We start from the raw sequence: 17,057 nt of genomic DNA, 5'->3' as shown, positions 1-17,057 counted from the left end.
AAACTCAAAAAGAAATATATCTCTGTAAACTAGAAGGTCTACAGAATCCAATAAGGTATAAATGAAGGCTCCATGATTATTTATAACATTTTTACAATCTATATTGGAGGTGCTAACAAAAAATACCGATGCCTAGGTTGATGCAATTAGACCCCTTATTGGATACCCCACTTATACACCTACCAAAGAAAGAAAGAATTAGAAAGATTGGTTGTGTACAGGCTGAGATACGGCTTCCGCAAAATAGCAAACTGCGCAAAAAGTTCATTTCGAGAAAACAGCAAAAAACGTTCACGGACAGATTTTTACTACTACCCGCGGCGAACTCCACTCGGATGCGACATCCCTGCAGATCTTGCAACATAGCTTGAGATTTACTGCAAGTCCATACTCGCGATCGCATTTTATGAGTTCGGCATCGCCGCAACAAGCTTTACACTTCGCGAGTTGAAGAAGCGAGTTCACGACGTCGAGGCTTACGACGATGAAACTCTCTGTACTCTTAGGAGCTTCTTGATCGGCGCCCGAGACGCCGGCCATCAGGGCAGCCTTCCGTGTTGTAGCGGACGTCGACGAAAGTTCTTTAGAGTTTTTCCTCGGCTTCTTTTTTCTTTCTCGTCGATCTCGGAAGCGCGGAGCATCACCGTGTCGAGCCGCACTCGCTCGCTTGAAGTCACGAATGTCGACGGCGCCGTCAATGCGACATCTTCGTGTTCGGGCTCCCGCACCTCGTCGTCGACGTTCAGGCTCACGGGAAGTTGAACTGCGCCGTAGATTAGCTTTCTCGGGCCCTTTTTTCGTTTTTTTCCGAACTTGTGGGCTGTGTGAAACTTTTTCCGTGGAGTTGTTGTGATCGGCATGATCAGAGACGCGACGAGAATCAAACAAGATGGCGGATCGGAAACAACGAGCAGACGCTGCGTAACCCTAACGGCCAGTGAGAAAGCGCCATTTGCACACGTGATCCGAAACAGCCAACCGCGTGTCAAGATTTAGTTTTTTATTTGTGCCTCGTTCTCGGCGGCCAATCGCCGGGTAGCATCGTGAATGGCGGGAGAAGAAAGAGTGGGAGCGGAGCTTTCAAATGAGACCAAGATGACCCCCTTCTATCGCGTTGTTCTCGAGCTACCAGCGGTCAAATTGTACTTTTTTTTTGCTCTTTTCGGAGGAAGCATCTCCCGTTTAGATACTTCAAATCAATACCCCAAAATAAATAGGGCGTATTTTGTGATAGTACTTTGAGAAAAGATGCGAAAATACCTGTAGATATTAAAAAACATAATTTCAAAAATGTGATTTCTTTGTCATTTTTTTGTTTCAAGGAGCCGTGTCCCCCCTTAAACTTTGCATGCTCAACGTTTATAGACGAGAGGGCGCTGCGGTTAAATGCTCAACTGCGTATATAACCACGATCCATAACACACATTCTCTTTCTGTCATGGACCGTTGACTTAAGCGGTGGAGATGCATTCCCACGGCTTCTAGCGGATCCAAGCTGATCCGCCAGAAGAACCACTGGCTCTGCATTTTACCGACCATAAAGCAGTAATAATGAAGTCGAAACACAACCCGGAACTCAGCACTACCTATGAGCAATAAAAAAATATCAGCATCATCAGCACTACGTATGAACAAAATCAGTATCATCAGCACCCACCAGAGCTTCGCCCCAGTCAACATCTTTCACCATGTGGAGATGTTTAGCATAAATTTCACTTTAGGAAAACTATTGTTTGTTAATTGGACAAAAGGAAAGACTCACTCATTCTTTTTCCTGACATTTTGTGGGCAATGCAACTGTGGAATTGTTTTTTTACTTCCTGGATGTTTTTTTTATAAAATATGTTAAGATTTTGTTGACAACATAAAAGCAAACAATTTATTTGAATTTTCACTACGATGTTAGCATAAAATAAATTACTTTTCGGAAATTTGTTTTCACAGTTCTCTCCAGGCATTCTGTGGCAGATCTAGTGAAGAAAATTGTTGGATATTACATTAGTCTTCTAATGATAGTCTTCCCAAACAGAGTCAATGTGTTCCTGATAACAACTATAATTTCTTTTACGAGTCACATACACGAATGAAACTTTGCACTGCATTCTTTCTTGCAACTGCCAGTATACACTGTAAATTTCATTCATATTTAACCAAAGGTTCAAAAGTTGACCCTCTTGGCTAGTGTACCCCCTTACTCGGTCCTCTGGCATAAAAATGAATGAGTAAATAGTAATGTAAACATATTGCAAAATGACTTTATGTTTTTGAGGAGTGTACCGGTATTCCTCTTTTAATTTATCACCAACTCGGTTTACTACGGTTTACTTCCCAAGAAAAAGGAAATGGAAGTGTCACTTTTGTACCGCCCTTCACCGGCTTGCCCGCATACCTCGTTACTTTGCCTATTATAACATATTCAATTAGGGTTCTCTTGCTACATATGCACAAAGTACAGAAGTGTCTACTTTAAGAACGCATGAATTTGGAAATTTACTGTTGGCTTGCACAGACAATTTGAGAATACCTACAAAGAAGGTTGCCAGTCACATTTTGCTCGCACAAATTGACAGCAGAAAATAAACACTCTGGTACTAACTCGTCACTTACATAGAGCCCGAAGTGAAATGTGCTGTCACTTAATTCAGTTTATTAGCAATGTATAAAAAAATAAGTGACCTGGTCGCCTTTTATTAAGGAGGTTGTTGTATGTCACACACTCGGATCGTACGACATCTTCTGAAAGCAGATGGTGCCGTTCTGATTGCTCGGCCTTCTCCCTCAAAGTGGGAGATCTGACTCGAAGGAGACAACGTGCGTGCATCAAGTCCCTAGGCTAGCCTTTTTATACAACGGTTCCACGGAGTCCTTACCGACAGCCTAAATTAGTATCTCAAATTTCCGGACAATATCTACCATATTTCTACGGCGAAACCTTCCAAAGGAAACGCGCGTAACTTGGACGCCTCCTAAAGTAAGACGGACTCGTCGAGCATCGACGTGGCATGTCCCGCGGTTCGTCGTCCTGCCCAAAGAGGGCTAGTCCTAGTGTGTGATTCGAGTGTTTGGATTGTGGAGATTCCACCACGATGTATTTTTGACGAGTCTCGCTAGAACTAGCCGTAACGATTCCCGCAAGCGAGGATTGACGCGTTCCCTGTCGTGGCACGCAGGACAAGCTCCTGCTTGAGCCATACTCGCCGGCGCGAGACGTGGCCTACGTAGTGGTGGCACCGGACAGCGAACCGGTGCTGTCGTCGGTGCGAGCCTTCTTCCAGGACCTGAGCGCCACCTACCAGGCGCTGAATCTGGGTCGGCACTGCCCACTTTCGAGGGGGGGACTCCGGGAGGGCCTGCTTAGGGTCTCCGCCCAGGGGCCCCCGCCGGAGACCCCCGGGGGCACCAATGCGGAGGACGACTGGTTCACCGGCCTCGGGGAGGGCCCCCTGGGCACCCGGCTCAGACTGTTCGCACGGGCCTGCAGGATGCAGCTCGGTGAGTCGTCGCTCAAACATTGTTTATGTCGGCCCTTCTAACTGCACTCCCACCGACTGCGTCGGCGATGGCCCTCTTTGGGCGAGTGCCCTTCGAGTCTGCCGGGGAAAATGCTTGTGCACTTGTGCCAAATAGTGCCAGCTTTGTGCGGCAGTTCCAAATCACCTGTAACTAATTTGTTAGGGATGAGATCTAAAAGTGTAGTTTCGGCGAAGTTTTTGTTAGTCGCTGATCTGTCTCAAACTCGCTTCCATAGATTAATAGACGCACTTGGAATAGAAACCCAAATTAAGAGTCGCGGTACTATTTTTTCCCGAAGCTATTGAAGTTTCAAGTTAGGTGCGAGCAGCTGAGAGTTTCTACTGACAACACTGAAAACGAGGCATGACATGCTGTCATGGGGGCAGTACAGCTCGTTCCCGACAGGTTACGAGAAATTTCACGATGTCAAATAAATGCTAAAAAAGCTCTTGTCAGCAAAAAAAAGAGAGAAATGAACATTTAGCACGTTATACAACACGTGACGTCGCCCGGCTGGAGAGTGTGGGAATATTTGAATGTCAATTTTGGCATAACCTTCGTTTCCATTTTCTCAATAGCTGTTTTTAATTTGGAGACAATAAATAGTGTGTCGGGAAGAGCAAAGTCCGGGTGTTCCAAAGATATGTTTACTTTCAGGTTCTCGGTGTACACCAGCTCGCTTGCACCCACACGTTCTGTTAGTTTGCGTAGCTCAAGAAAGAGCCTCTAAGCCGCATCGGACAAAGTATAAATGGCTTGGCCCGGTCATGACTCGGTTCTATCGCTTCGATACATCGTATGCGAACGCTTATGAGTGTGAGCTTGCCTCCCTTAGTGATTTGAAGCCATAGTATGTGGAAGCGGAGTAATGATGAACTTTGAAAAGGAGAGGAATAGAACCTCGCTTGGTTCTCCTGTCTCGGACGGTTCCTACCGGAACGGCGAGGTCAACCGACGGCCCTTCGGCACTCTTCCCTCTTCCAGGGCCCCACCTAGCCTCCCAGAGTCTGGACAGGGGCCTGCTAGAGGGTCCACCGGGGGCACCCAAGTCGGGGGACAGCAAGGCCCCCCTGGCGTCACCACGACCGCCCCCGACCCCCGAAGGCGCCGGCTCCGCCGGGCAGCAAGAAGGCTCTTCCACGAGGGACGGAGGGACCACCCCGAGGCCCCAGGCAGACTCCGGTGCGCCCTTCGCGTTTGGCTGGCGACTTACCGCAACGCCTTCTTTGCAACGGGACCATAGTCGCTTACTTTCGGCGTCGCCTACTGGAGGCCGGTGCAAATGCAGACCGGACAAGAGCATTGCATCGGCCTTCGGTCATTGATCGAAAGTCGGTCCTAGCTTAAGAATGGTGGCAGCCCACCGGGCCAATGTGCGACCTTGCGCAGGACTCTGGTAGTATGCACAAGTTACCGGCACTTGCTGCTTGTTCATGCGCGTCGACCGCAAGTGTGGACTCCCGTAAGGGGTGGGAAAGAAGGCCCTAATTCGACTTGCAGTAATGACTGCTCAGTTAGACCCGCTTGAATCGGGGAGCTTCAGTCTTGACACGTTATGTCAAATTCTCCTTCGTGCGATGTTGGGTGACGCACGTGCTTGGTGCGTGCGTCCTCACCTGATGGCACAATGGCGGCAGGCGAGAGAGACTTCTCGCGAGAGCCGACGGATGGCGTCACTGTGCACCATTCGTCTGTGTGTCCGGTGCAACTTGGCGCCGGCGAGCGTAAGTATAAGTGTTTGTTTGTTTGGAGTTCCTAGAATCTGTTTGGGTATTCTTGGGTGCCAAATTAAGAACCGTGCAATGAGTGAGCGGCTATCGCACGATGAGTCTCGTGAAAGCCGGCTGCGGGGCCAGCACACTCGAAACAGCGAGCACAACACGAATGGCGCCTTCGTTCCGAACGGTCTCGCTCCGCCTTCACGCATTCGTCTAGTAAGCGAGAGTGTCAGTAGTCAAGTCTTCCTCTTCGTCGATACCTCGAGGAAGCCGTCGGTGAGTCTCTTGCTCGGTGGAATCTGTTCGGGACTTTGTAGATATGCCCGCAGAGGCCCACAATTTCGTTCATTGGACGCTGACCATCGGCGTCTCTGTCTCTGCCCCGCGAGCAGAGAGCTCCCAGGACGCGTGTGGTGCCTCATCCGCCACGGCCCCCGGGAACCCGTCCCAGGGCACTTCACTGGGCGCCCCTGCCGGCATCGGAGCAAGCGCGGGGCCGACGTCGACGGGGGGCGCTTCCTCAACGGGCGGCGCCGCCTCTGCCCCCGGTGGGGCAGGGCTCGGCGTATCGGAGGAGGGGGAGGAGGAGCAGCAGCCCCCTGCCCTGGTGGTGTACCTGGTAGAGCCCTTCACCTTGGGCTCCTCGGACCCCGAGGTGCTGCGGCTGGCCACCGTGGGGCTGCACCGCTGCTTCGCGCAGCTGCTGGATTGCCTGCCAGAGCCCCTGCAGAGCAACACCCATGCGCAGGTGGGTCCCGTTCACTCTTCTAGCCTTCTTCCAGCTCTTGCTTGTCGTCGGTTTATTTTGTTAACGCCGGTCTCCAAGCTTTCTTTATTGTTTGGCCGAACCCAATGAGAATGTGCGAGCTTATTCAGTTTTTCTTGCTGATTTCAAATCTCTGGTCAGTTTTTCAATTGGTAGATCAGTCCTCAAAATATTTAGAACACACCTGCCTTTGTCATCAGGAACAACAAGAAACATCTACTCAACAAAAGCTGTGTTTAACATGTGGCTAGATACTACAAAGTATAAAGCATAGAATGTCTAAAGACCTTTTGAGATTGAACCATTATTAGTGATTTACATCGCATTGAAGGTCAGTGTTCAATGTGTGGTAACCGAGTAATAAAACAATAAATCGTACGAAACATTTCCCAGGCTTATAATGAAGTCTGCTTTCAATAGTGTATGCTTCATATATTTAGTTCTATATTGTCGAAAAAAAGTTATATTTCTATGTGCCCCAGATGCTGAGATATCCCTCTTGCAAATCTGCAAGGAGCCCAAAATTTTTGCTTTGAGAAAATTCCGTTTTAGTATAATCTTCGGTGCAAATCCAGCCTCCATAGATGCTATAAATTGATATCGTGGCACTAATATTCATCCACAGAATTAGAAACTTTGCAAAATAGATGTAAAATTAAAAATAACAACATAAAATAAAATTGATTTTGGGGGTACCAAATATTTATGTCCTTATTTGCATATCCTTTGCTGTTCATTGTTTGGCAATTAACTTTGAGCGCTCTGATGTGATTGCTGCACCAATTGCACCAAAGGGCTTACCCTGCTACATCCTGCTACATTTTAATAAATTGTGAGGAATTTGCGCCAACATTGCTCCACAACTTAATTTCACCTAACTTTTTTCTGACCACGGGAAAAGTAGCAACTTGTAAAGGATCTGCACAAACGCTGTTATTCTTCTAACTTGCGTATGGAGCGAAATGACACGTCAAAATGTGAGCAATTAGTTGTTCTTTTAAAAGAATCAGAGGCTGGTATAGCATCAGTAGAAGATTTAAAAATTTTATTTCTTGAAAATGCAATGTATGTTACGGAGTATAGATGCCTAAACTTCTACAAATATGTCAAATTAAACGACAAATAAAAAAAAATTCCAAATATAGAAAATGTGCCCCACACTACGGCTATTACTTCTGAAAGTTAGTGTACTAACTACCATTGTCTATTTTTGGTTTTTCGGATGCAAGAAACGCCCATTTTTTGTATGTATCAAGCACAGCTGCATAAGAGATATATTAAACTTGAGACTCGAATTAGTTTCATTGTTTTATACAAGAAATGCTCTTGAAAGAATCGTAAAGTACATTGCTTGCTTACGCACGATGAACATCGCCGATCGGCATACAGCGCGAACATTCGTTCTGGGAAAGCACATTTCTAACCCCTCAAGTTCTCTTCGTTAGTAATAAACAAAAAATAGTCAACAAGAAAACAGAAAAACCAACTAAGAGCAGCGAGCGAGCATGCGGACGAAAGAAGTGAGGAAGAGCGATGCTGGGGGGAGGCAAGAAAGCCAGCGATTGCGTTGGCAAATACTTTGACGTGGGTCCAAGTTGGGTGCCTCGTCACTGACAAGAAGCAGGCTCTTGTGCAACTTGTTGGGTGCACTCATGCGTGCGTCTGTGCAAGGCTTGCTATCAATGCGGGTTGAGGCGGCGTTGCTGCGTGGCATGGATGGTACCACGAGCACGGAGCTCCAAATGGGACGCTTGACAAACGTCTGTGCACGGTGACCCTACTTCGATGGAGACGGACTGACCTTACACTCCGCGGTTATGTTTTAGGATATAAGGCATTCGCCTCCCAATCCCTGAATGGCTCACTGCTTCTGTTATCTTTCTGAATTTGTTCTTTTGTCCACACAAGCTTTTCTTGTAAGCAAAACAAAGTTCTATGTTGTTATCTCCAACGTTTCCCTTTCGCACGCATGTACTACGACTTCGGGGTCGCAGAAATCGGGGAGGAAGTGCGTAAACAAAAAGAAGTGCCTTTCCCTCCTTCGTTTTACTTTGTTACGGACGTCCTCCAACTGTGAGGTCCGCGGTCGCGTCATTCGGGTAGGATGAATGATTGCGGAGTCCACGTTGGGGTATTTGTAGGGTGGGCAATCACTGGGCTTTTTTTTTTTTTTTGGAAATCGATATTTATCAAAAAAGTGGGGTAGGCGATGACTCGAGATATTACGGTGTTGTGTATACAAAGGAGAATTTAAGATTTTCCCACCCTGGGCAGGTGTGAAGCCTTCGCTTCCGCAACATTTTCCTATGGCTCAAATCAATATGAAATCTCAATAAACTAAATACTATATCCACATCGAATGAATAGGAATGCCAGCTAAGCGGAACCCATTGGATCGCATTTGGGGGGCGGGGCGGCCACCGCGGGTGGTTGCCTCCTGACGAGTGGACGCCTGGGTCACGTGTGCCTCTCCCCGCAGATCCTGAGTCTGGACTCAATCCTGGGAGCGGGCGGGCGTTCGGCGGAGGGCTTCCGGCGCCAGGAGCAGCTGCGTGCCCTCTCGCTGTCGGTGTTCTATCAGTGTGCGCGCCTGCTCGTGCACCAGTCAAGCGTCAAGTCCCTCACGGGCTTCGGCCCGGCAGCCGCCCAGGACGACTTCCTCAAGGCCAGGACGGTGAGAGCCTCGGCTGCCTCCGACAGGGCCCTCTTGGCATGCACGCTTCTGTAGACTGTGATGCCAGGGCGTCCGCCCGAAACGTTGTGTATCCCTGTCCGCATATTTTCTTCGAGGGGTACAACCATATCACTTGCGATTATACAGTCTAAGCTCATTACAACAGACACTTGGGTATAGCATACCAATTTGTGAAGTTCGGTTGGTTTCCCTCTACATACCATTGACTCAACTCCATATCTGCATACAACACACTTCTTTTACAGCAGACCGAAATCTTGGTCAAAATCAAGGTCTGCTATAATGAGCGTAGACTGTATGAAGGGTTCTTTGTTTTCAAAGACACTTTTTCTTTTATAAATTTAGTGTTTTTTTGCTGTCAACTTTCGGCGTCTGACAAGAAATTGGTGCTAAGCGGGGCTGAAGAAAATGGAATGCGGGCATGGGTTTCCCCAACGTCCAGGGGCCAGGCACGTGACCCAAGTACCGTATTTTCTCTGCCCACAGGGGCAAATTTTGGTTGAAAGAGACAAATTTTTCCTTGGATAGTCCGCACCCAGCGCTTTGTCGGCACGTAAGGACTTGTTAAACTCGGCACACCTTGACAAATGCATGCTTTGTTAGATCTCAAAGAAGCTTGCATAATATATATCATCACTAACATACTCTTGTCATTCCCTAAATCCGCCCTGTCATAATGAACAATCTAGAAAAAGCAAATCCTTGTATAATTCACACTGTGAAAAATTTTCACTTTTAAATGTGTATACTTGAACAACATCCCTGTATCGAGGAGAAAATGAGTGGTGTGATTCCCCAAGGAAGAGATTTCTTTCCCCCAAGCTCGGGTCTTTTGGTGTTTCCTGATTTTGACAAAATTGGCTAGGGGTTAATTTTTGGGATTTATCGGTATATATTTATTGGAAGCACGAAAACCTAGCTACAGTTAGGTGTGCACGCCACGAGAGGCAGCATGCGTGGTGGATTACACGGGCTATAAAACCTGCAAGATGGTTTAGGAGAAGTGTTGAAAATCTGGCTAGTTGGCACTCGCAGGGCCTAGAAAATGCAGCCGTGACAAGCGCGCATTTCGTACAAAAAGATCGAGGATGTTGGCAGGGCGAAGGTGTATAGACCTAAAAAAGAAAAGAATGCCGCGTGCAGGCTGGTCGTCGCCAACGAGCATAAGTAACGTGCTTGTTTATTATTGTTACGGACTCCGCATCAGAAGTGACCATTAAGGCTGTTGCACAGTCGGTTGTGTCCACCAGAGCAACCAAAACAATGGCAATGACCAGAACACCAAGTAACCGCCACTCATGTCTGCATCACAAAGCTACCTTTTGTATTGCTTGGCACATTGGGTTTGGCGAACGCTTCCCCGGCAACTGTAGTTGCTGTCGTTTCTGTCACTTCGAACGCAAGGAGCGCAACTGTTCGAGTCAGGCTTTAGGCTACCGTATTTACTCGCATAATGAACTCCCTTTTTTTCCCGAAAAATTGACACATATTTGGGTGGGGGGGGGGGGGGTCATTACACGGGGTAAAAGTTTTGCATTTACACATTTCGTGCAGATGTCATATTAGGTGCCAATATGACACGGCAAGGTACTGTGGCACGTCTCAGCATGAAAAGCAGAAAAGCAACACGACCGTTCTTAGGCGATATATATTGCTAGTATGTTGCAAGCACGCTCAGGTTTATCCGCAACCATGCGTATGAGAACTCGTACGAAGTCCAACCCCTGAAGCCCGCTCGAATGGATCAAGTTTCATTCACAAAGGCAAGAGCTGATACGCCGCGGACCTCCGAAGCCTGCTCGCATGGATCAAGTTTCGTTCGCCAACAGGCTACCAGCGTGCACCTCGCTGTGCTGTTCTGTTACGGGTTAAGGGGGGACACTACCCAAATAAGTAAATTTTTGAACCACTTGTCTGATTTAAATTATATTTACAGGGCTTGTTTCTGTTGATGTTGAGAACATTTCAGCCAATTTTTGTTAACCTGGGTGAAGTACAAAAAAAAATTGCAAACGTTCCAAGACGAAAGTGGGCGTGTCTGTGTAGGAAAACTATCGTTTTGAAATTACTTATAAATTTGTTGTTTTCATCTGTTACATTGCATTAGGACAGTTCAGAGCAGATAACTATGGAGCTAAATTTCTATGTTATACCATCTTTCCTGACAAAAAAGCCACGTAAACACAAATACATTTTTTTAGATTTCCATCCTTTGTCCAAAATTTTAGTTCTTGAGCATGAAAAATGACAAAAATAAAAAATACAAGCTCATAGTTATCTTCCCCTTAAAATTTCACCCCAGAAAAACTCATAAAAATGAATCCAAGTTGCATAATAACAAAACGATAGTTTTCCTAAAGTGAAATTTATGCCAAAAAGTGGAATGGAGAAAATTGCGTTCAAAGTGCTCCAACCCCTGCCTTTTCTTTAGCATCGGAGGACCGAAAATAATTTATAAAAAATTAACTATGCAGTGTAAACTAATGAAACTTTCTGGGAATATTCTCTAGATGTTGGTGGATGTAAATATGACATTTTTCAGAATCAACTTTTTTTTGCAGAAATTGTTTTTTCTGGGTAGTGTCCCCCCTTAAATGAACGCATTTACCCGGAGTATGTGATATTAGGCCTAACCACTTTCACGATTTCACCGTCCAAAAGCGGACCACAGACAACGGCTTGTTTGTTGACATCGATGCATCCGATAGGCGAAGAATGTCCGGGGCTCCGCAATTCCTCGACCCAAGCTTCGTCAAATGTGCGCGACACTCTGTTTCCCGGTTGATCACTTCCGCAACTACACACTTGAGGCCACTACGAGAGAGGCTTAGTTTGGCTCGACTTGGCCTGACCGTTTCGCAGCAAAAGAAAACTGGCCTGGTGGCTCGCTAAATTGGATGCAATTTGAGACTCGCGGATCCGAAAATTGGAGGTGCGTTTATTACAGGAGGGGAAAAAAAAAAGTCAAAATACTGATGCCCGTGTGGAGGGTGTGTTTATTATGTGAGTAAATACGGTAACTGGCACTGGTAATCTGCCCAATTGTTACAATGGTGTGACGCTATTCCTGTAAACCAGCCCAGCTTTCAACGTCCTTGATACTTGTGCATACTATACTTGCCTGCTTACCATATTTGCACGAATCTAGGCAAGTTTCGAAGCCTCTAAAAAGGAAAAAAAAAAAAATTATTTCTTTGATAACGCGAACATAAAGTTACCGCACTCAAGGATATAGCAGAAATGAAAAGAATATTGTGTATGTTTTGACTGCACTGGTCGTCACCGCTCAGCTCCTCACTGTCGAGTTCAAGTTGGCGACTGCGGAGATATGTCTGTCTCGTAGTTACTTTTTCTTCGAGGTGAGCTCTTGGTCTGCAAGCTATTCCTTTTGAACCACAGGGCACTGTTTCAGGTCGGGGCAGGAAGCGGAAGAACTAATGCGCAAACGCCAGAACTCTGGGCAGAAACTAAAAAAGGCCCAGGCAGAACAAAGACTGCTAGAAGCGCAATCCCTCTCCCTTGCTAGGGCCTTTGCTATGGTCGCTCTGCATGTGCACACACCTCGCATTTCATGGTTGCATAAACCCGGCCAGCAGTCTGGACTAGACTCGTGTCTTCACTTGCCTCGGCTTAGCTTGGCTTGGAATGGCCAGTGTCCCGCACTCCCATGCGGCGCATCATGTTTTGGCCATTTTTTGAGGCCGCGTGCGTTGTACAAACGTGAAAATGACGGAAAATGCTTTGAACATTCTCTATTTCTCCTTTTGCGTCGTGCAAGGACTACTAACTTTGCTCCCCACAGCCCCGTTTCTGCTCGCACCCAATCTCCTGCATTCAGTTTGAGAAATGGCTTTCACCCGACTCGAACGCCTCGTGGCCATGTTCAGTTCCGAATATAACACGAGGTGTGTTTTGGAGCATGTAATTTCGAAGGAAAAAAACTCGCCTTATATTCTTGCAAATACGATACTTCTTGTCTTCTTTTGAACTGTCTTCCAAGATACCAAAATATCAAAATCATAAAGTGTGTTAAGGGGGGACACGGCCTCAAAATTCAATTTTTTTCCGAAAAAATGAATTTTTTAAAAATTGAATATTTGGGTTTACTAACTTTTCACGCACAGTTTCAGAAAGTTTTATTGATAAATATGCAGTATTTATTTAACTAAAAATTATTTTCGGCGCGCTGGCGGCCGCATGTGATGTCCCGCCGAGCGAGCAAACGGCGAGGTTTGGCGTTTTCAAACTAGGACTACTCCGCGTCCGTTCAGCGTAGCTGGGACATTTTAGCCTCGTTGGAAGCACCGTTTCTTCTAGTTTTTGCCGCGAGAAGCTTCCTACGTTAGAGGGTATCGTCATCCCAGGAGAGCCCCGCGCATCCAAGCACAAAAAAAAAAATAGGCAAATGCGATACGAGCGATCCCATTGTTTGAAAACCGAAACCGCACTCACGATTGGCTGTGCTTGGTGATGTCATGCTTTGTTTACGGTGATCGTGCGTTTTCGTCAGACTCTTTCGCTCCGGATCGTATCACTACATCGCAGCTCGTTAGATTCGTTTTCCTCGTTGTTCTTGGTAGTTCTGCCGAGGAATGCCTGCCATCAAAGCTAGCATTCGTTGTAGCTTTGGCCGACGTTCTCGGTCTCAAAAAAAAAAAGAGAGGTTGGTCGGGAGAACGCCCCGCAAGAGGCGCTGTACCGTCTCGCCGCCGCTGCTGTCGTCGCCGTCACCACCTTCATCGCCGGCGTCGCAATCGTCCAGTTCCCAGCTGACATCGGAGCCTGTTGCATCAACATCAAATGCTGAGGACCATCCAGCTTTACTGAATCGGATATCCTGACAGCGTTTGAGCGGAAGCTTGGTCTTCTTGAGTGCAATGTGGACGACGTAGAAATGGCAAACACTCCTGTTGAAGGACCTCCGGAAGGCTTTCGCCTTCTCAATGTGTCGGCCGTGCAAGCGCTAATCGACGCTTTGGACTGCCCCAAGTGCCATGGAGGAGAACTCAGTTTGCGGGAGTCGGGGACTGGTGCCGATCTGCAATTTGTTGCTGGATGCGCGTCTTGCAGAGACATCGTTGCCACACCGCACTCACCATCAATCGGCAAGTCTCGTCAAAGCGAACTAGCGATGCGTCTGGGCGTTGTAGGAGGAGACTGTGGAATTGGCTTTACGAAGCTCACGAATCTCTTCGGTGGCCTAAATGCTCCGCCTCCTATGCATTTGAAGTCTCATCAGAAGATTGCGGCTAAAGTGCACGACGCGGCGATGCTGGCGGCGAGCGAAGTAATGAAGGAAGCTGCAGAAGCTGTCAGAAAAGGACAACTGGCCACGGAAACCAGTGCCGAGAACGATCTTCTAGACATGTGCATAACCTTTGATGGCACATGGCATAAACGCGGACACACATCACAGTTTGGAGTTGGCGTTGCTATTGAGCTGGAGACTGGTTTTGTTATCGACTTTTCGGTGAAAAGCAAGTACTGCCATGGGTGCCAGTTGGGCCCCAAGGAAGGAAGTGACGGATTTGAGGAGTGGGCACAAAGTCATACAGAAACCTGCCAGAAAAACTTTGAGGGATCTTCGAATGCGATGAAAGTGGCGGCGGCTGCAACCATCTTCAGCCGCTCCGTCGAACTGCATAACATGCAGTATGTCGCTGTCCTGTGTGACGGCGGCAGCAAGGCTTTCACACACGTCGCTAGCCTTGAGCTTTACGACAAGCCTATCCAGAAAGAAGATTGCGTAAATTATGTACGCGGGATTGGAAAAGCTGAAAAAGGCCAAAAAAGGTCTGGAGGAAAAGGAAAGCTTACCAATGTCGTCATGAAGAAGCTCACAAGTTACTACGCATGTGCCTTGAAGGACAACGCCCCTGACGTCAAGAAGATGCAGCGAGCTGTCATTGCCAGCCTTCTTCATACCTACTCCACAGACCAGGAGCCCCGACACCTAGCCTGTCCGGAAGGCAAAGAATTGTGGTGCCACCATAACCGCCACAAGGCTCTCAAAGCAGCAGGGAAGCCTACGGCAGCAAAACCACACCGACCAGCCTTCTCTAAAGATGTTGCAAAGAAACTTGTTCCGCTGTATAACCGGCTTGCAGAGCAGGACTTGCTCACTCGATGCTCACGCATGGAGACCCAAAATGCAAATGAGAGTTTTAACGCGCTCATTTGGAAGCGTTGCCCTAAAACAGAATTTGCCTCACCGTAGAGACTGCAGTCGCTCTAGCAGTGCTAGAGTTTAACCTTGGTCCAAGAGGCTTCGAAAGGGCACTCCTGCAGATGGAGATCAGCCCTGGAAGCCAGAAGGAGAAGCACTCCTACCAGGCGACTCGGGGCAAAATCGCGAAGGCAAAGGACCGGACACTTCACTCATCGAAGGCTATAGTCCGGGAGCAGCACAGCCTCGAAGCCGAGGGTACCACCTATGCTCCAGGTGCATTCTAAGCCCCTGGGACCTACCGAGAATAAAGAAGCCTCAAGCTGAAACGTCAAATGCATTTATCTCAGTTTCACTTTTTGGCGGGTAACGTTGTGTGAGGAAATGTATCATTTCACATCCTGAATATGGAAAGGCATCATTAAGGGTATTCCCACACTGAAATTTTCCAGCGAACAAGTTAAGGTACCTATAGTCTAAAAAAAACTCACTCTTTCATCGTAAAATTAAAAAACTTTAAACACACACAAAAAAAAAAAATTAATTGTGTTTTTTTATTTTATAATTACATTTTTCGGAACTTATTTTTACCTTAAGTTGCAGTATGTGTATTGCACTACCGTAATATCCCGAGTCATCGCCCATCCCCGAGCCATCGCCCACCCCATTTTTTGGGCCAATATCGATTTCCGAAAAAACACCGAGTCATCGCCCACCCCTTCAAATACCCCAGCGCGGACTCTGCGATCCGCGAACACTCATCCTACCCGAATGACGCGGTCGCGGACCTTACAGTTGGAGGACGTCCGTGACAAAGTAAAACGAAGGAGAGAAAGACACTTCTTTTTGTTTACGGATTTCCTCCGTGAGCGACCCCAAAGTGGTCGTGTATCCGTGCGAAAAGAAAACGATGGAGATAACAAAATAAGAGTTTGTTAACGTAACCGCCGAGTGTTAGGTCAAAGTCTGTCTCCGCCGAAGTAAGGTCACCGCGAACCCGCTCCTTCTTCCCGCCCGTCGCGACCGCGGTTGTGCAATATTTTAGGCAAAGCCAAAGCGTAAATAAAGCTTTGCTGGGACGTCCTACACAGACGTTTGCAGAGCGTCCCAACCGTGCATTGATAGCCCGCCGTGCACGGGCGCACGTATGTACGCACCAAACAAGTTGCGCAAGAGCTTGCAATTGACAAGGCGCCCGACTTGGCCCGACGCCAAAGTATTTGCCAACGCGACCGCCGGCTTTCCCGCTTTCCCAGCATTGCTCTTTGTCGCTTCTTTGGTCCGCTCGCTCGCTGGTTGCGCCTGGTCGGTTTTTCTATTTTCTTGTAGACTTTTCTTTCTTTTTTACTAACTAGGAGAACATAATGGTGACATTCTTTCATGGAACAAACGTTCGCGCTATATGCAGATCGGCGGTGTTTCTAGCGCGTATGCAAGCTACGGACTTCGCTATAGTAAAATATTCTTTCGTGAGCATTTTTTTCTATAAAATAATGAAACTAAATCGAGTTTTGAGTTTGATGTATCTATTGTGCATCAGCGCTAGATACGCAGAGAAAAATAGGCGGTTTTTTCCGTTTTTTTTTCAAGTGTTTGTGCTCAACCACCGAGACATGGCCCACCCCACTTTTTTAACGAATTTCAGGCGGTAGGGGGGTGGGCGATGACTCGGGATATTACGGTAAATATTAAGGGGGGATAGTACCCCGACATGTGACTTCGAGATGTTCTGCCACTATCTCAGCTCCTTCTGGGTAAAAACGGTTAAAACTTTCTGGGCATATTTTGCTGTCCTTCTAGCTATACCAAGCAAAATATTATTTAAAACTATTGAGGTATATTGTATTTATAATAATTTGAAATAGAAGGTTTCTTGACTTAGTCAAGGAACATTTAAAATATAAATAATACTAATAAAACGATGAAACTTCTCTCACACTTTCTATACAGTATTGGCATTTGACTGAACTAAAATAATAAATTTGAAATGCTTAGGTCGTTCAAAATCAATTTTTGAACTTTGATACTTCAACTTAGGTGCTTTCTGCCTTGAGGAACTTGTAAATAAAAAAAAAGTTTTCATGCAAATATTATATTTTTAGTTCAGTAGATGCGCAGGTTATGCAGCAAAACACGAGAGAAATATTACAAGAAAAGGTTCATTTGTTCGAGAGAAAATGTTCCTTATACGAGCAAAAA

General features: G+C 46.8%; 1 protein-coding gene across 2 annotated transcripts in view; it reads left to right on the top strand.

Annotated features, from left to right (window-relative positions):
* The window catches only part of LOC8039474 (mediator of RNA polymerase II transcription subunit 13), a 150,827-nt gene that overhangs the window by 116,316 nt on the left and 17,454 nt on the right, over window positions 1–17,057 (top strand). For both annotated transcript variants that reach the window (XM_029994571.3, XM_040222401.3), the window contains 4 exons: window positions 3,171–3,492; window positions 4,498–4,695; window positions 5,624–5,979; window positions 8,477–8,671. In XM_029994571.3, coding sequence (XP_029850431.2) covers window positions 3,171–3,492; window positions 4,498–4,695; window positions 5,624–5,979; window positions 8,477–8,671 — 1,071 coding nt within the window. The remainder of the gene's footprint in view (window positions 1–3,170; window positions 3,493–4,497; window positions 4,696–5,623; window positions 5,980–8,476; window positions 8,672–17,057) is intronic.

Source organism: Ixodes scapularis, unplaced genomic scaffold, assembly GCF_016920785.2.
Source record: "Ixodes scapularis isolate PalLabHiFi unplaced genomic scaffold, ASM1692078v2 PGA_scaffold1__304_contigs__length_218370807, whole genome shotgun sequence".
Taxonomy (NCBI): domain Eukaryota; kingdom Metazoa; phylum Arthropoda; class Arachnida; order Ixodida; family Ixodidae; genus Ixodes; species Ixodes scapularis.
This window is presented reverse-complemented; position numbering and strand designations above follow the sequence as displayed.